Source organism: Geotrypetes seraphini, chromosome 5 (genome assembly GCF_902459505.1).
Source record: "Geotrypetes seraphini chromosome 5, aGeoSer1.1, whole genome shotgun sequence".
NCBI classification, from domain to species: domain Eukaryota; kingdom Metazoa; phylum Chordata; class Amphibia; order Gymnophiona; family Dermophiidae; genus Geotrypetes; species Geotrypetes seraphini.
In genome coordinates, this window is record NC_047088.1 from 165,727,228 (window position 1) to 165,747,815 (window position 20,588).

At 41.3% G+C, this 20,588-nt stretch overlaps 1 protein-coding gene across 4 annotated transcripts in view; it reads right to left on the reverse strand.

Annotated features, from left to right (window-relative positions):
• SPAG16 (sperm associated antigen 16) overlaps positions 1-18,675 on the reverse strand; it is a 695,820-nt gene extending 677,145 nt beyond the window's left edge. For 2 of the 4 annotated variants that reach the window (XM_033946736.1, XM_033946737.1), the window contains exons 1-3: positions 18,563-18,673; positions 12,599-12,645; positions 1,454-1,546 (exon numbers count right to left, since the gene is read on the reverse strand). In XM_033946736.1, coding sequence (XP_033802627.1) covers positions 1,454-1,546; positions 12,599-12,645; positions 18,563-18,596 — 174 coding nt within the window. In that variant the 5' untranslated portion in view covers positions 18,597-18,673. Of the gene's footprint in view, positions 1-1,453; positions 1,547-12,598; positions 12,646-18,562 lie in introns of all 4 variants that reach the window. The other 2 variants (XM_033946735.1, XM_033946739.1) reach the window with 2 other exon arrangements.
• Positions 18,676-20,588: the final 1,913 nt, after the last annotated feature.

Sequence of the window (20,588 nt, forward strand, 5' to 3'; positions counted from 1 at the left end):
AGGTATCAATATAGAAACAAATAAGTTCCAGAGAAAGGAAAATGGTAAAACTAGAGTGCATGAATTGAAGTTGCAGGGTGGCAGACTTAGGAGTAATGTTAGGAAATTCTTTTTCACGGAGAGGGTGGAATTAAAAAAAGTGTGGGATGAGCACAAAGGATCTCTAATTAGAATATGAATGGTATAATACAAACTAAGGCTGGCATCCTGCATGTTCTGTGTTCAATATATGGTGATTTGGTTTAGGATGAGCTGGGGAGGGCTTTGATAGAAGTTCAGTGACAGGATGGTTAGACTAGGCTGGAGTGGGCTACAATGGCAATTCCGGGAATGGGAACCTAAAGACCGTACCGGGCGGACTTCTATGGTTTATTATCCAGAAATGTTAAAGAAAAGATCATTTAACTATGAATATACTGTATAATGAGTGTGACTTGGCCAGACTAGATAGACTATGATGAGGTAAAAGAAGCAGTGCTCACCTAGCTTCAGGAATAGCTGAAAAACTTCTCTGCAGGAATGCAGAAGCTAGTTGAATAATACAACCAATGCATCATCTTGCATGGGGACTATGTGGAAAAGTGATATGTTCAATTGCTCATAGTTACTTCTATTAAAGCTGTTAAATGTATCTTGCCTTTACATTTGAATTTTCCTCTCCCCCAGTACCTTTTGTATCAATTTTGTCCATATCTTTGTCTTGGTCCTGTCATTATATTGCTCCATTTTACTTTTTTTTTTTTTTTTAATTCTAATTTTAGCAACTGTAAACCGTCCAGATGTCTGTTTGATGGTCAGTATATTAAAATGTAAATAAACTTGGAAACTTTTGGGTAGCCTGGCATTTAGTTCACACTGCTCAACAGCGCAGCTTTGCAAGGGCGGGGGGAGGGGGTAAGATTCCTCTCAATTCCTCATGACCCCTATCATGGGAGCTCCACTGAACAACATTCTCTAGGTGTAAATAACTTTCTCTTTAAAGCTCTACATTTTTAGCTGGTTCTTTCAAAATTAACAGTTTATAAAGATTCCAGTTGCATAATGACTGTTACGTATGACTATTAGAATTTTACAGGAAGCATAAATACAAATTTTAATAATTTTATAAAGAAACTTGATAGCAAACATATTATAGAAATAAAATTAAAGGAAAAGATGAGTTTTGCCAAATTCTTTCAAATGCTTAATTTTCATATTAAAAAAATTAATCTGCATTTGGTTTCTTATACACCAAAAAATTCTGCTGCTTAAAAGCTGTTATAGTTCTTCCCTTGATGTCTTAAAGAGAATGAATACTGCTAACTCTTAGTAATTTATTATTTCTGGAAATAGAGCCACTTTTATCAAGCCATGGTAGAGCATTGAATTCCTATGAGCATTGGAGCATTTACCTCACCAGCCCACGCTAAAACGCTCTACTATGGCTTGATAAAAGGGGGACAAAGACATTTACCTGTAGATCTTCAGTCTTTTGTTGAACAGTCTTCATTGCCTTCTCCAAATCCTCATCACCCTCTGGAAGACTAAAATCATCATCTGCAGGTACCTAAAAAGAAAACATACAGGTACATTTTCTAAAATATACATACAAAAAGCAATTTTGGTTATTTACTCTTGGATTATAATCAATATAACAATGAATCTCTGAAGATGTACTATGTGCTTGATTTTACAATTGCTCAACAATTTCCAATTTTTATTTCTTTATTTAAAAAATTTATATATCGCCTAAAGTCTAGGCAGTTTATAAAACAACATACAAAAATAATAACAATACAACATATACTCATAAACTCTCCTACATCCTCCACTACAAACATACTCTTCACGAGTTTTTAAAAGTATCACAGAATTACAGTAAAACCTTGGTACGCAAGTGTCTTACAAGACAAGCAAACATTTTATTAAATTTTAACTTGATATACAAGCAAGGTCTTGCAATACAAGTACATACAGTATACACACATCACAACTGAGCCGATGGTTCTTCTCTCTCTGACACTGCAAGAGTGTACTGACTGTTCTAAACAAGCAAAGTCTTGCAATACGAGTACATACCGTATACACACATCACATCATCACAACTGAGCCAATAGTTCTTCTCTCTCTGACGCTGCGGGAGTGTAGTGACTCTTCTAAACGAGCGATGTCAAGCAATACGAGTACATAAAGTATATGGTATTAAAGTTTTTGGCTTGTGGAACGAATCAGAGTTTCCATTATTTTTTATGAGGAAATTCGCTTTCATATACGAGTTTTTTGGATTACAAGCAAGTTTTTGTACTTACTGTATTTTTTAGTTATTGCAACAAGCATATAGCACAGTTACTTACCGTAATGGGTGTTATCCAGGGACAGTAGGTAGATATTCTCACATGTGGGTGACGTCACCAATGGAGCCCCGGTATTGACACTTTAAAAGTGTATCGCAACTTTAAGAGTTTATAAAGTTCATGATTAGCCTGCATCGTGTATGCGCGAGTGCCTTCACGCCCGATGTAGGTGCACGGTTCCTCAGTTAAGATAAGCCAACTAGGGGAGGAGGGTGGGTTGTGAGAATATCTGCCTGCTGTCCTAGATAACACCCCTTACAGTAAGTAACTGTGCTTTATCCCAGGACAAGCAGGCAGCATATTCTCACATGTGGATGACGTCTAAGCTAACTAGACTAGGATGGTGGAAGTGTTGGCCTTTAGGTAAATAAATTTTGTAAAGCAGAACTTGGAATGATAAATACATCATAAGAGGGTCTGAAGACTGATGTCTGTATAGTTATGATATGCCCACCACAAGTTTGATTGTGCATAGAGAGAATGAGAAGAACATCAAAAGAGATATTTAGAAAAGTGAAAATTAGGAATTGATGACAATAGTTTATTTGTTATCATAACAATCAAAATTTGTTGGAAATTTGTTACCAAAATTGTTTATTTGTACCATTTGGATACCCCATTTTTACTATAAATAAAATGATGTAATAGGCCAAAGCACACTTACAGAGTCATTTTTCCTGTGTGAGAATGAGGCTTGGGGAAAAAACTGGAAGAATCGACTGATTGAGATGAAACTCCATGGAAACTTTCAGAAGAAACTTTATCATGGTGAAACTTTCAGAAGAAACTCTATCATGGTGAAACAATGTGAAAGGTGGATCTGCCACCAATGCTTGCAACTCACTGACTCTCCTGGCAGAGGTGAACGAGATAACAAAGACAACTTTCCAGGTGAGAAACTTGAGATGAGCTGTGGCCATTGGTTCAAATGGAGGCTTCATTAACCTGAAAAGAACCACATTAAGGTCCCAGACCACTGGAGGGGGTTTGAGAGGTGATTTCATGATTCTGGAGACCAAAAGATAAGCCATAAGAGGCTTTCCCTCGACTGGCATGTGAAAAGCTATAATAACACTGAGATGGACTCTAATAGATGTAGATTTGAGACCAGAGTCAGACAGATGAAGTAGATAATCCAACACCAATTCCACTGACAAGGAAGTTGGATCGTGATGAAGGAGACACCAGGTAGAAAACCAAGTCCACTTTTGCTGATAGCATTGCTGAGTGGCTGGTTTCATGGAGGTGTCAATAATATTGTGGACAGGCTGAGAGAGATATAATTCAGATGGATTCAGCCCAAGAGAAACCAAGCTTTTAGGTATAACGATTGCAGGTTGGGATGTAGAAGATATCCTTGATTCTGAATAAGCAGAGTAGGAAAAATTGGTAGAAGTATTATTTCCTGGTGCTGAGCTGAAGTAGAAGGGAGAACCAATGTTGTCTGAGCCATTGAGAAGCTGTGAGAAACATGGTGGCTGACTCCCATTTGAGTTTGAACAGAGTCTTTAACATGAGAGGAGTTGGAGGGAATGCATAGAGAAACAGGCCTGCCCAATCCAGCAGAAACACATTGGCTTCCAAACGGTGCGAAGAGTAAAGTCTGGAGCAAAACTGGGGCAACTTGTGATTGTGGGGAGCCACAAATATGTTCAAAGATGGGATGGAGAGCTGCAGAGCTGAGAGTCCATTCGTGAGGCTGAAGAATTCTGCTGAGATTGTCTGCTAGGGAATTCTTCTCCCCTTGAATGTAGACAGCCTTTAAGAAAAGGTTGCGAGCAGTTGCCCAAAGCCAGATTTTCTGAGCTTCCTGGCATAACAAGAGAGACCCCATGCCTCCTTGCTTATTTATGTAATACATTGCTACTTGATCATCTATGTGAAGGAAGAAGACTTGAGGACTTAAAAGATGTTGAAAAGCCTTGAGGGCATAATACATTGCTCTGAGCTCTAGGAAACTGATCTGAAATTTTCATTCCCTGGTGGACCAATGACCTTGGGTTTGAAGGCCGTCCAGGTGCGCCCTCCAGGCATAAGGACATGCATCCGTCATTATCATCTTTTGATAAGGAGGCAAGTAAAAAAGGAGACCTCTGGATAGATTGGAGGAGGTCATCCACCACTGAAGTGACTGCTGAAGAGATGATGTTACAGAGATATGCTGTGATAGACGATTTGTCGCTTGAGACCACTGAGAAGCAAGGGTCCACTGAGGAGTGTGAAGATACAGTCTTGCTAGTGGTGTCACATGTACTATGAAAGCCATGTGGCCCAGAAGAACCATCATTCGCCTCGCAGAGCTGGTTTGAATATTCAAGAACTGTTGACAGAGGACGAGGAGAATGTTCATGCGATCTGGAGGGAGAAATGCTCTCAAAATAGTGTCTAGGATAACCCCAATGAATGAAGACATTGAGACGGAATGAGGTTTGATTTGGGGAAATTGACTTCGAAAGCTTATAGGAAGGAAATGGTCTGAGATATTGCTATAGCCACTTCCTGAGATGAAGAAGTTTTGATCAACCAGTTGTCCAGGTAAGGAAAGACTTGCAGACCATGGGATCGGAGAGATGCAGGCCACTACAATCAGGCACTCCGTGAAGACTCTGGGAGAAATTGCAAGGCCGAAAGGAAGGACCTTCTACTGGTAATGGTGCTGATTTACTTGAAAGCGAAGATATTTTCAGGAAGCCAGATGGATTGGAATATGAGTATAGGCTTCTTTGAGATCCAGAAAGCATAGCCAGTCGTTCTGATCCAGAAGTGGATAAAGAAGGGCGAGGGAGAGCATTCAGAATTTTTATTTTACTAGAAATTTGTTGAGATCTCTGAGATCCAGAATGGGTCGCAGTCCTCCCGTCTTCTTTGGAATTAAGAAATAATGGGAGTAGAATACCTGATGTTGCTGAGATAGAGGAACTTCTTCGATGGCATTCAGAAGAAAAAAAGGATTGAACCTCCTGAAGAAGGAGAGAGGACTGTGCAGGGTTCAAAACAGACTCTCTTGGAGGATGATCTGGAGGCAGGGTGTGCAAGTGGAGAGCGTAACCCAGAAGAATGATGTCTAGAACCCAGATATCTGTAGTGATGAGCTCCCAACGATCAATGTAATGCTGAAGCCGCCCTCCAATCGGCTGAGGCAGAGGTTGAAGAATGGGAACTGTGGCTATGCTCATAAGGAACACGTGAAAAAGGCTATGTAGATTTTTGTTGAGCAGCCGGTTGTTTAGGTTGCTGACGTGGTTGCTGCTTTTGCTTCCTAGGTTGAGAAGGAGCAGGAGGCACAGCCTTAGCAGTATGCCTACATTGGTAAGAAGAAGCTGGCTTGAAAGCACGAGGAGCTTGAGGCTTCTTCTTGGGTTTGACCAATGTGTCCCAATGGGTCTCATGGGCAGAGACCTTCTGGTGGCAGTGTCCACAGAAGGTCCAAAGAGTTCATCGCCATGACACGGAGCATTGGCTAACCGATCCTGGTGGTTGACATCCAACGCCACGCCAACTGCCGTATAGCCACCAACATGGCTGCTGCTCGTGAGGTTTTACCAAATTTATCAATTGTTCTACCCTCTTTACCAGGAGGTATGGAAGCATAGACACTAGCTCCTGAAGACTTTTTAATAATAATTATAATAATAACTTTATTTTTATATACCGTCAAAGCCATAGTAGTTCGAGGCGGTTTATAACAAGAAGAGCTGGACAGTCAGTGAAGGAAAAATAACAATGGAGATTTTGGATACAGCGAAGAAGAAAAAAGAAATAACAGTGAGGATTTTGGTTGCATAAAGTCACAATGTGGGGAAGCAGGAAGATGTGAAAAGGAGTACAGTAGAGGGTTTAAGGGTTCTTGGTTACAAATCGGTTGAACAGGTTTGTTTTTATTAGTTTTCTGAAGTTAAGGTAGGATGAGGAGAGGTAGATTAAGGTAGATTCTACCATCAGAGACTCATGGAGGAGTTGAGGTTTATCAAAACCTGTAAGAGGAACCACCCTGTACAAAGATTCCAACATTTTAGCAGCCACTGGAATGGAGAGAGGTGTTTCTAGATTCTTGTTGTAGAAAGTCTCCCTCAAGATGTCATGGAGCGGGAGCTTCAGCAATTCCTTAGGAGGTTGGTCGTACTCTAAAGCCTCCAAGAACTCCTTACTATGTTTAGAGTCCACTTCCAGGGGAATCGAAAGGACCTCTGACATTTGAAGAAGAAATCTGAAAAAGGAGGACCACTCAGAAAGGGAAGCAGTTTCCGGAGGAGAACACTGTGGTGAAGCTGAAGCAGAGGAATCCTCATCGGTAGAAGAGAGTGGTTCCTGCTCATAGTCTCTGAACAACTCTGAATCCTGGATGGAATGAGGACAGTGCCGGAGACTTAGTGTCAAAGCCTCGAGATGCTTAGTCTTGCGAGAGGCCTTTCTGTAAACCCCAAGAACTACCTTAAGACTGTACTCCAGACATGGCTTCTTAACAGGTGAATGAATATGCTTTACTACTCCTTTTAGGAACTGAACTACATAAGACTGAGAAGCAAAGAAAAAATGAGACACCTGGCCCTTATAAGAAGCCCTGATTGTCACCTGAAGCTGAAGGGAATTAAACGCTATGACCTTGGCTATACCCCTATGCCAAAAAAGAATACAATTGATTTCTGCTCCCTCAAATTGTTCCCCTTGACGCTGAGGAAAATTTCTTGGTGAAACATGCATGTCGAGAGAGGTGGTACCGAAGAAATTTGAACCTCTATGTTGAGCTAAGTAGCCAGTTATTTAAGAATAATAGAGGAATAAAAATGAATGAAATGAAACAAATGAAATGAAAAGAAATAAATGAATACAGAAATAAGAAAGTTATGAAATGACAAGGAGTGAAGCTATCAGCTTTTTTAATGAAATTTAATAAAAGATTGGACTCATGAAGAGTGTGTGTAGCTAGGAGTATGAAATGCCTAGCTACATTCTGAAGGTCCATACATATATATATATATAAAGAAATTTCTTATCTTTATACGTGGGGCTGCTCTTTATGTGCACACCACACATAGCTCTATTGATGAAATTTAATAAGTTTACAACTGATATTATTAGTGCAGTTAAGTGTGGAAAAAAGAATACAAGACACAGAAGTCTGAAAGGATGACATACCTTGAGAACTACCCAAGAATCAAAAAACCCTCCAGATGCTAGCATAATCCGGAGAAGAAGATGTCTGTATTGTCTGGAGAAGAGTAAAAATAACCTGCTCCTAACACCTCAGCCGTGACTCGTCAAAAGCTAGGCCAAAAGAGGGACAAATTTCTATTTTAATTGGACCCTGGGTGAGTAAATCTGGAGTAACCGGGAATCTTGACTGTTCGCCTGTTGAAAGACCCATCAGATCTGCATACCATGGACAACATGTTCAAACCGGAGATACCATGATCACCGTTCGCAAAAATTGGCCTATAGGAATGGCAGCTTTAAGTCGTCTAGGATGACTTGTCCTAGACGACTTAAAGCTGCCATTCCTATAGGCCAATTTTTGCGTGTTAGGAGAATTTGCGCTACTATTACTGATTTTCAAGTGGAGGCTAAAATCTTATGGGACAAATTTCTTAAAAGAGGATATCCGGTTTCGGTGATTCGTAAAGCTTATTTACGGACATGCTATGCCAATCGTGATCTACTCCTTACTCAAAATAGGAAGGAAACATCCACTAATCATATTTGTGTAATTTCTCATTCCACCCAATCTGCGGCTGTGGCCCGCAGCTTACACAAACATTGACATGTTCTTCAATTACATCCTACGTTTAAAGAACACCCGTGTATTGCCTTTACCAGGGGGAAAAACTTGTCTGAACATTTGGTGTGTTCCGATTTTTCCTCTCAGCATACTCCCATATCCACTGTGGGTTGTCATAAACCTTGTGGTCACTGCTCTGTATGTGCCACTTCCCTGCAAGGTAATTCATGGATTCACCCTAAGACTAAATGCATTTATCCCCTCAGAGCTACCACATCATGCGATTCTGCCAATGTGGTTTATGTCATCTCTTGTCCCTGCGGGCTTATTTATGTAGGGTGTACTAGTAGAGCTATAAGGATTAGACTGATTGAACATCGGAGCTGTCTTAATACTAGTAAACATACAGCTCCGATAGTCACTCATAATCTTAATCATCATCATTCATTTGCTCATCTTAATTGGTGTATTTTAGAACAAATACCCAATACTTTCAGGGGTGACATACAGGCTCAGCTACTGGTTCGGGAAAACTTTTGGATTTTTAATCTTCAGGCGTTTTCCCCTCATGGTTTGAATGAAAATGTGGATAAGTGCTTTACTTGATTAAACTTTTTTGGTTCCCAGGACTCTGTTGTTTGGCTCCCCGTATTCTCTGACATAAGTGCGTTGCGGTGGGAGGGGCCTCCATGGCAATTTTAAAGAGGGCCCTTCCTTTCAACATTTTTGTGAAAGCAGCGTGATTGTGCCGCTGCCTGTGGTCTGTTGGAACCCGTGTTTCAGCTCGGGTTCTTTTGGACTTTCATTCATTGAAAATTTTCCTTCGGTTACTATTCCTCCCTCCTGATGAGGATATTGAAACAGGACCTGTCGAGTGGAATGAATGATCAACAACAACACACTCCTGATTTGCCAAACAAATCCTAAACTAGAAAAAACAAGGAAGGCAACCAAGTCACATCAAGGTCTGCGTGGGGGAAGCTCAAAGTGCCAAACTTGGCTCACAACTTACAAACCAAATACAGTGTAACATGTCAAAAAGCATGTCACACTGTATAATGTTGTAGGGCGCTCTCAGTGTGAACCCTCAGTGATAGGAGCACAGCTCCGACACTTCACTTCTGGGTCAAGGCGATAAGCCTCCACCCGCACACCATCATCGAGCGCCCCTGTGTGTGCAAGAATCAAACCAATCAACAATCAAAGTGAGTAAATGAAACTCAACACAAACAACCTGAGCGATCCCCACACAAACCCTGCCAGCCAAACCCCCACAAAAAGCACGCACAAAATCACAAACAAAATCAAAAACCATACCAAAAAGTGAAAAACATATCCAAAAATAAGCAATACTTATCCAAAACTGTCACACAAACGGAAAGAAACCTTTCCTCCTGGCGCGGTTTTTCCGTTTGTGTGACAGTTTTGGATAAGTATTGCTTATTTTTGGATATGTTTTTCACTTTTTGGTATGGTTTTTGATTTTGTTTGTGATTTTGTGCGTGCTTTTTGTGGGGGTTTGGCTGGCAGGGTTTGTGTGGGGGTCGCTCAGGTTGTTTGTGTTAAGTTTCATTTACTCACTTTGATTGTTGATTGGTTTGATTCTTGCACACACAGGGGCGCTCGATGATGGTGTGCGGGTGGAGGCTTATCGCCTTGACCCAGAAGTGAAGTGTCGGAGCTGTGCTCCTATCACTGAGGGTTCACACTGAGAGCGCCCTACAACATTATACAGTGTGACATGCTTTTTGACATGTTACACTGTATTTAGTTTGTAAGTTGTGAGCCAAGTTTGGCACTTTGAGCTTCCCCCACGCAGACCTTGATGTGACTTGAGTGGAGTGAATGAGCAGAGTGAGTGAATTACAGTGTGGATTTCATGACTGCAGTTGAAGATAGTAGGACGCAGCGGAAACCCGAGGTGGATTTACTATTGCATTTGAATCTTTTTGGACAGTGGTTACACTGGCATTGGCCTTGGACTTGGACTAATTCTCCAGCTGTTTGAGCTAAGTATTTGTGTTACTCTTTGAAGTTTGGAGTTTTTTGGGGGGCGTTTCATTCTGCTCTCCCTTAGAGTTAATCTTTGATTAGCCCTAGATCAATTGACTGAATGTTGGGGCTTTTTCATCTGGGGTAATAGGCTTTTGCACCTTTTAGCTTTTTTAGCTTTTGTGTTTTTGTTTTTCACGGTACTCACTGACTCATATATATTTTTGATTGCATATATTTTTTTTTACTTCTTTTTTCTGGGGGAGTTTTTGGCCCCAGTTTCACTGCACTTTGGTGTTTTTTGGACTTATTTATTTGAGTATTACATATGTGTTTGTGAGGTAGGGCTCTATTTATTATCTCCTCATTTTTTGATATATTTTTTCCTCTTTATACACCTTTTTGGTTTATTGATTTATGCACTGATTTTTTGGACCAGTTTATTTCTACACATCATATAATTTATCTTATAAGTGGCATGATGATGTAAGGGGCAGGATTTATCTAGATTTGTTATCTATGAGTGTGTGTCACTGCATAAATACCTGCCCGAGCCATTGGTTATTCTAAGGGTTCTCCCAGGCTCGAACTGATTAGTGCTTCCTTTTTGATGTATAGGAATTTTCCTACTTATTTGTAGGTTTCTTTTCTCTGGCAGTGCATTTATTTATACCTTTGTTGGTATAGAACCGGTGGGAAATTATATCTTTCTCATACCAATTTTTTGTGTTATATTTCAATTGTTTATTGGTATATATTTTGGTTTTTGTTGGCCTTATTTTGGTCACACCATCAGAAGAGAGAGATCACAAGAGGAGGACATCCCCAAGCCATTATTGAGATGGCTTGGGGAAATCCACTAATTATTCCTAGGATAAGCAGCATAAAATCTTGTTTTACTACTTCGAATCTAGCTAGGTACTTGGGACCTGGGTTGGCCACTGTTGGAAACAGGATATTGATCTTGAAGTACCTTTGGTCTTTCCCAGTATGGCAATTCTTATGTTTGGGAAGATCAAGGGAACCCGGCAAAGAAGGCAACCTGCAATCAGTTGACTAGACACGTTGGAAAACAACCATGGGGATGATGCTGGAGGAACTTACCAGACTAGCACAAAACTGATTTCTTTTTAGATCTGTAATTCATCAAGTCACTAGGACTCGAACACAAGTCAATGGCACCTAACACAAACAGTTCTCCGCATTGACTCCTGAGCACTATTCTTTCAACAGGCCTCTGCTCCATGCGGTCTAATGGTCCCAATGCTGGTGCATACATCAATTTTGATACAGGAGCAGACTTCAATATCAACAGTTCAGACCTGGCTCCAAAAATGTTCTGTTTCTGAGCCTCTATATTTTTGCATCCTTTTCTGCACATGGAAAGATAACAGTTTCTCATATTCTGGCTCCAAACACTGAATGCATCAGGAATGGGTGTCAGAAACAGAGATGATCCAACTGCATCGGGTGCAATGTTTGAAGCCACTGTGTACCTTCAGTGACATGGAAGGAAATAAGTTATTTCCTGCTCTTGAGGAACAATGCCTTCCAGAGTTCAAAAGGATTCTCCAAACTGTCACAAATCCGCCTGTTCATGCTGCAAGCCATGACTAAATCAAACAACTTGATGGTGAAAAAAGGGGCACTCGTATAAAAAAGAAAGGAAAGTTCCTGACTGATGCTCAGATTTTAAAAAAACCCCAACAACTTACTAAAATGGCCAAAAAAGACTAAAACTGTAAGAGAAAGGGAGAAAAATCAACTCAAAGGCCAAATAGGAGAAAAAAAAATCCCCAGAGAAGGACCCACACAACAAAACCAGCAAACTCCAAACCAAGGTTGAGAGAAACAATGAAAACACACATCTTCCTTTCAATGTGGATAGAAAAAGACTGTTGGACCCGCGCTTGTGAGGCTGGTGAGAAAGCACCCATACATAGGCAGTGGGACACTGTCTTACAGTTTTAAAGATATATACAGGCTTTTTATGCATCCTCACTCAGAGCTCCATGGATATGTCACCCCATATGTGAGATTATACTGGCCTGTACCGGTATGTCCTTGGAGAAATCTGTCTACAAAATGGATTTCAAAAATAGTGATTTGGAAGGCTGAGTGAGAGAAATGTCCATCTACCCCTTTATGCCACTTTTTGGACATTTTTCTTTTTTGAAAATGAGCCCCACAACTAGTTAACATTAACTGGATATCTTACCTGATTAATTTAGACTTGCTATTTGTGTAGTCCAACATAATTGCCTATCTTTATCCATACTTATAAGCTGATTAAAAGAAAAACCAAGCCCCCATCATGCTTCCAATCCTGCCTCATCTTAACTGCTTAACTTTTAGCTTGAGATCGATTTGTCCAGTTGACTGCTAACTAGACTCAAATCTGGAAATAGCACAATTTATCCAGTTAACTCCAAAAGTTAACCAAATAAAACACTTTGAATATCAACCCCTTTATTGATTCTGCAATAAAAAATAACTGAACATTTCCATTTTATGTCAAGCCTGCAATAAAAACTTTTACAAATTTTTTGAATAGTACCTCTTCATACTGATAATCATCTTCAGATCCATCTGTTATTGTAACCTCTGAGGCTTCTGTTAAGTTCATAACTGAAACAATACATGCTGATCACAGAAAAAAATATTTAGAATCATGTGAAAAAGAACATAAGGCCCAATATATTAAAAAATGTTGTCTCGTTCTATATCAATGAAAATTTTTTTTTAAACAGTCATACAGCTTTGCTTTAGGCTACAGCAAAGATTACCTTAACTTATTTTTCAGGCATATTTTTGATGGCTTGCTACTATTTCTAATTTATGGCATCATTGCTCTAATTAAGGGCTCCTTTTACAAAGCCGCGTTAAGACTTTTTCAATTGCCAGTCACGGCAGTATTAGCTCCGACCCTCAAATAATTCCTATGAATGTCGGAACTTATACCTCTGTGAACGACAATAAAAAAGCCTAATGCGGTTTTGTAAAATAGGTAGTCATTGTTCAGACATCATTAACTGAAGTAATACTTATTAAAAATTTATAATCCATTTTTAAAATTAGAAACAAAAATAACTTTAGAATAATTTTGAACTATATAATTTGGGAGTAATATTATACAGGATTTTCTGCAGGTAAAGTCCATTTTACCTACAGAAAAGGGCATTTATAAAATTGTTCAGTCACATGTACAAATAAGCATTCTCAAGGATATAGCCTGGATAGAGGGGAAGGAGCTGTAACGTATATGTTTATTTTATTTAAAAAATGCCAATAGAGTACAGACACGCATTAATATCTTCTTTAGAACAGATGTAAATTTGTGCATAAAGAATTTATGCATCTATGTTGCTTTTATAAAATAGGGTGAGCACCTCTATAAAGAGTACCAAAACTTAGCAACAACAACAATTTATATACTGCAGGGCCGTGAAGTTCTTTGCGGTTTACTATGATTAAAGATGTTACAGATTGAGTGGAATAAACAAAGTTCAGAATTAGTGCTGAAGTAAAAGCTGCTTTGTTTACCTCACTGGAATAACTACAAGACGGCATTGTATCTTCCAAAACAGACAATATTTGTTTATTGTTAGTATAAATACTTACAAAAGTACAGCAGCAAAGGCATAGAAGAAAAATGTATTGTCAGTTCAGAATATGCAATGGAGAGAAGAACTTACACCATATGCCTAGCAGGGGGCTAGCATGTCCCTGCTGGCATACCCAACTGAATTTCTCTCTGGTTATACCTGATGCACGTGTTTTTTATACAGAGAAATTCTTCCTTTGTTCCAAAAAGTCCATCCCCGAATTCTGGTCATGTGACTCCCTATTGGTACAAAAAAAAATGTATACCTAACTATTCCTCCTCTCAGTCCACGCCTCTCTCACTCCCCCCCCCCCCCCAGGAGGGCCCTTGCAAAAACAGAGAATTCTTGGTGAACTTTCTTCCTCCAGCTCTGAGATCCTTATCATTTTGCAGATGCTAATTAGTGGTTTTACAATTCTGTGCATCTTCAGAATGGTGTCCTTGTATGCTGAAAGTTGGCAAAGGTGACCTTTCAACAATCCAGCTGCTTGGTTCCCATAACTCGGTTCAGAGACAGGGAGCAAATGTTTTGGTACCAAGTTCTCTCATCTCGCTACACCCACATCGTCCTGCAGGGATCCTTGCTCGTTATAAATGTTTTATGGTTTTCCAGGGTGCCTGGCATATGAAGTCATACAGCACTGATAACAGTTCAGCAGAACCTTGGAGAAATATCCTCCCAGCAGGGAATGGAGACAAAAACTTTGTAGCAGAGGTCAGCTGGGTTAGCATTGCAAAGGATACATGTGTTCACAGACAGCAAGGTACAGGCTGGGCCTGGCTATGGGAAAATATAGGTCTGTAGTGTCCAGCATACACAAGTGAGGCCTGTATGTTCAGTTTATTCATCTCAGTGCTTAACAGTTCTAGAGATCATTTGTTGAGGACTAAGATTGTATATGTTGTAGAACGATAATTGTTAAAAGGTCCTACATTCCTAGGAACCTTACCAGTGAACAAAATCAGGCTTTAAGTATATTAAAACAAGATTCTGGTTTCATTATACGAGCGGCAGACAAAGGGGGAGCAGTGGTGGTTTTGAATCAAGAACAATATAGGGAACAAGTTAATATGCATTTAGCTAACCGTGAATAGTACCAGATTCTGGAGGAAGATCCCACTACGGCACTTCAAGAACAGATTAGTGCCCTAGTATATAGACCAAGAGAAGAAGGACAATGGACCTCAGGTGAGGCAAAATTTCTTACCCAGGAACCTACAAGAAAGCACAGTTATTTACCGTAACAGGTGTTATCCAGGGACAGCAGGCAGCTATTATCACATGTGGGTGATGTCATCCATGGAGCCTGGATGCGGACAGCCCCGCAAGCAGACCCGCCCAAAGAAACTCAGAAGTCTGAGTCTGTCAGCCACCAAATGCTGGGCACTAAGGGCCAGACTTTTCAAATTGTGCTGTAATCGGTGGCTGTCTACAAAAACAGCACCAATCATGTGTCAAACATGTTACGGAACCATTTGCAGAATAGCAGCTTCCATTAAACACAGGCAACAGTAATTTAGGCCAGGGTTTAAAGGTCTACATTACCAGTGCCTACATTGGACGGAGAATCATGCCTAGCAGGGCCTAAGGTCATTTGCAGCCCAAACCATGCCTATTTTGAGCTTAGGCACTACTAGGCGCCTCTATAGACATAATTCTGGTGCCTACATTTTTTTAATGAGATTTTAATTGGTTTTTAATAGGTACAATTAGTGCATCGATTAAACCAATTAAAACAAGTTAGGCAGTAGTAGGGCACCTACTGCTGCCTAACGTACGACGCCATTTGCAGAATCTGCCCTTAAGGGCCTGATTCTATAAATGGTGCCTGGCTTGGTAGGCATCTAGGAAAATGGTACCTACCTCATGTCATTCAAAGTTAAGCGCCATTTGCAGAATCACATCTAGTGGTACATAAATTGAGTTAGGCACCGGTAGGCTTCTAAAACTTAGGTGCCAGTATATTGGGTCATGGTTTCCTTGGCCTACAATACCCGCACCAAACTCAATTTATTTATTCATTACTTGTTGGAATATTTCATTTCTATCTCTATCTCTACCTCTGCTTTTTATTTTTATTTTCATACTGTTTCTTCAGGTACTTTAGTTAGATTGTGAGCCTTTGGGACAGTTAGGGAATTTCCAAGTACCTATCTTATTTATTTAGTTTTTAATTATTGTATCTTTAATGCATCATTTTTGTAAACCGCTTAGAAACCTCACAGTTATTAGCGGTATATAAGAATTAAATTAAATTTAAATTAAATTAAATTAAATCCATGCCCAAACTTCACCCCTAACCATGCCTACTTTCCAAGTAGGCACCTCAGTGTAGACGCCTATATCACATCTGCCGAGTTAGGCACCAATAGGTAAATTATTTTTTTAATTGGTTTTTAATGGCACTTTTCAATTAACAGCACCAATTGAACCAATTAAAAAAATTAAGTCAAGCACCGTGCCTGTTGTATCTTTTCAAGAGGAAGCAGCCTTGTCCTTCAAGCTAAGTTCTAACTCAAGTTCATTTTGGGAGTTGGCTGGGGGGTTCTCAGAGAGTTCTCTATGTGATTTCACTCGTGTGACAATTTAATGACTTCACATATTTTTCATGTTATCTTCACTAATGGTCATGCACTAATTTTGCTATTTGCACATAATTATTAATAAGAAAACAGCCTTGTATAACATCACAGAGCCATGCTAAAAAGAGGCCTTAGCCTATGTGCTAAAAACAGCACCGGCCACTTTTGGCACAGCTTCCGTAGAGACCCTTTTATTATAAGCTATGCTAAAAAGTGGTCGGCGCTGTTTTTAGCATGTGGGTTTTCCGTATGCTGTGGTCACTTCTAATGTGGCTGTAACATGGCTGCAACTTCTGTTTTCCCATTAATGACCAAGTGCTAATTTCCCAAGTAGCACACGAGCCCTTACTGCCATCTATTTTGCAGACAGTAGGGTCTCCTTCCCTAATCCTATACTAATTAGTTAGCATGCAGCAATGCCCATGCATTAACCGATTAACACAGGGGATGCCTACTCTCTGCCTTCAAAGCCACCCCTCATGCTAACAAATAAAATCCACGTTTTTGCACATGGGTAGTGTGCGCCAATCCTAGAACTACTGCAGGACACCCAAGTGAGTTCCATAGTAGTGCCTTTTTAAACTACAGTAAACATGCGTTAATGCTTACTGCAGCTGAGTTAAAGGGCTCCATAATTATTGGAATGCGACAAAAAAAGTAACAAATTATTTTTAAAATTATTGGGAATGCATGAGCAAAATATGGAAACATCAAGCCAGTTATTAGCAGCTTCAGAGCATTCAGAGCTCTGGGCTGCTGTAGAAGCTTCTACCGCAGCTTAGTAAAAGGGAGGGTTAATGGAGAAGCACTTAACACCTCCTATTAGGGGGCTCTAAGTGCTCCCACATTAGCTCCCTTAGGCCCCCTTTTATCAAGCCAGAGTAGAGTGTTTTAGTGCGGACCTGCAAGATAAGTGCTCATCCAATTCCTATGACTGTTGAAACATTTACGTCGTCAGCCCACGCTAAAATGTTCTACTGCATCTTGATAAAAGGGGGCCTTAACCAGATAGGGGCAGATTCTGCAAACTGTGCCGTGACCGGAAACCACCCCCAAAAGCGGCACACACACTAATTTTAGGCGCCAGACTTACACCTGCTGAAATCTGGTGTAAACATTGGCACCCAAGTTAGCCCACTTTATTGAAACTGCTTTCAACTCTTAACTCCCACTCACTGCTGTCAGATACCTATATCCACTGTATCATTTCCTCTACCATTATCTCCCCAACTCTGAAATGTCCTGTCTAAATTAGATTGTAAGCTCTTCTGAGCAGGTACTGTCTATTATATGTTAAAATGTACAGCACTGCGTACACCTTTTAGCGCTATAGAAATAATAAATAGTAGTAGATGCTCTGTCTTAACAATTCACTCAACTTTTCAGAATGCCACTGAAACACTCATGTCCTTTCCATGGTTACACCTCTTTTTGAGTTGCACACTGTGAGATTTGGGTGGCCAGCATTACAGAATAGCACACAAACAAATGCAAGTACAAATCCCAATTGATGCTAATTAACATCAATAATTGATTGATAACATCCAATTATTGCTTGTTAATGAATTGTTAGCCAATTAAGTTACACATGCCTGTTGGAAGCACACCCAAATTTAGGCACCATATACAGAATCTGAGGTGTAAGTATATATTAGGACTGACCGTAACACCTTTAGTAAAAAGGCTTCTAAATCAGGGGCAATCTTACTTATTTTTAAGTGTTCTTGTTGTCAGCTGAGCATTGGGAGAGGACCCCCTGCCCCCCCCCCCCCCAATCTTTCATGGAGAGATGGGGGCAGATTTTCAGAAGAAATATGCGCATAGCCTTATTAAATGGCAAGTTTTCAACACATGTTGGCATATATTCGAAACTAAGCAATCAAACGGTTTCAGTTCACTTTGTTTCAAGGAGTTAATATCACATGCCTTCCAAAATGTATTGATAGTAGAAAATGCTAAGAAAGATAGGAAACTCGAAAAAAATCAGTGTCCAAAAAACGTGTGTATAACTACAGGCAGGTCAATATGTTTATTTATATACAGTAAGTACAGTTTATTGATTTGTCTACACTCATTGTCTCATACACCCTGTGAACAGCTGAGAGCTCAGCTCACAGAATGACAAAATTCCAGAACCTCAAGAGAGCTCTGAAAGGAACAGGAGAGTGACTGTGACCGGCATTCCACTAACCCCTGTCCGGCACCACTGCCGCCACCCCTACCGAAGAGAGGGGAAGCACTTCAAACATTAACGCAGTACACAAATATAACCACATATATGCCTAACGCGGGTTACACACACACACCAAAAAAAAAAAAAAAAGAAAAGGATACGCTCCAGGTAAAAACTTTCAGCATCGGCCGCCATGGCGCTTCGGATTTGTTTGATGCCCGCCTCTCTTTTCGTTGCTACAGAGACCAGCTTTCCCCTGCCCCTTTCCCCTGCAAATCGCGCGACAGCTGAGGTTTGCCTTGCTTCCTGTCAGGTGGAGCGTCTGTGATCTCCTTGACGACCGTTGCCTATGGTCATCTCTGTCGCACTGTTTCTGGGGGCTACAAACCACCACAATGCTGGGATATTCGTAGCACAAACCTGGTGTTTTGTACGGCTTTGAAAGAAATATCAAATAGCGTGGGCAACCCCTAGTTGATTTTAAGTCATTTAGATTGGGCAAATCCCTCAGGGGGTTTCTGTTAAGCCACTTGCACTATTTGCAGCGCCCACTGTCATCATCCGTGTCTGGCAAGCCAAAGTGCCCAACTCTTAGAAAACAGGCACTGACAGTCTGACATTTTTAATCATACCACAACTTTACTACTGATACAAATTGTACGCAGTGTAGTAAGGTACAAAAAGAAAGGGGAAATATAAAAATCTATGAGGAGGGGGTCCATACAAGGTCAGGAGAGAAGGGAATTAATTGAGAGCCATTATTATAAGAAAAAAGGGTCTACGGATATTCCCAAACAACCACATTTGCCTTTACAATACAATTTAATGCCAAAAAGTTTTTTTTTAAACAATTACAACCCCATATACAAATTATATGATATATCACTCTTCTAGTCTATCACTTGGGAAACAATAAATACATGTGTTTGTTCTTAGTGTTTTTTTACAAGATATACATTAAAAAAATTTGGTTGTAATTGTTTTAAATATCTTTTTGGCATTAAATTGCTTTTGATATTGTAAGGCAAATGTGGTTGTTTGAGAATATCCACAGACCCTTTTTCTTATAATAGTTTATATAAGGATTGGATACTAATTATAAAGATCCGCTTTCTAGCCCATTAATTGAGACCTATGGCATTTTCAGGAACATGAGAATAAAACAGTCACACCATGGAGTGATACAAAGGCATTATAACATTCTCGGGTTTTGTTTTCCATTTCTTTCCTAATAATTCTTAACATTCTATCTGTTTTCTTTACCACCACAGCACACCTAGATCTTTTTCCTGGGCAGTGACACCTAATATGGAACCTTGCATCAGGTCAGTGGCGTACCTAGGGGGGGGCGGGGGGGCGGGCCGCCCCGGGTACCAGCCCTAAGGGGGTGTTCCCGGCCTTGCCGTTCAGTCCCCCGCCACCCCCGAAGGACCGCTCGCCCCCCTGGCCTCCCCGCACCACCTATGAACAGCCGCAGCAGGATCGCGAAGTCAGCGTCAGCATCCCTGCGCTGCTTCCTACGACGCGATCCCGCCCCTCCTCTGACGTCAGAGGAGGGGCGGGACCGTGGCGCAGGAAGCAGCAGGGATCGCTGACGCTGACTTCGCGATCCTGCTGCGGCTGCTCATAGGTGGTGCGGGGAGGCCAGGGGGGCGAGCGGCCCTTCGGGGGTGGCGGGGGACTGAACGGCAAGGCCGGGAACACCCCCTTAGGGCTGGTACCCGACGCTGACTTCGCGATCCTGCTGCGGCTGTTCATAGGTGGTGCGGGGAGGCCAGGGGGGCGAGCGGTCCTTCGGGGTGGGTCGGGGCATCAGGCCTTCAAGGGGGGGACAGGCCTACAAGGGGGGGGGACAGGCCTACAAGGGGGGGGACAGGCCTTCAAGGGGGGTGCAGGCCTTCAAGGGGGGGTGCAGGCCTTCAAGGGGGGAAAGGCAGGCAGGCCTTCAAGGGGGGGACAGGCCTACAAGGGGGGGGGGACAGGCCTACAAGGGGGGGGGACAGGCCTACAAGGGGGGGACAGGCCTTCAAGGGGGGGTGCAGGCCTTCAAGGGGGGGTGCAGGCCTTCAAGGGGGGTGCAGGCCTTCAAGGGGGGAAAGGAAGGCAGGCCTTCAAGGGGGGGACAGGCCTACAAGGGGGGGGACAGGCCTACAAGGGGGGGGACAGGCCTACAGGGGGGGGACAGGC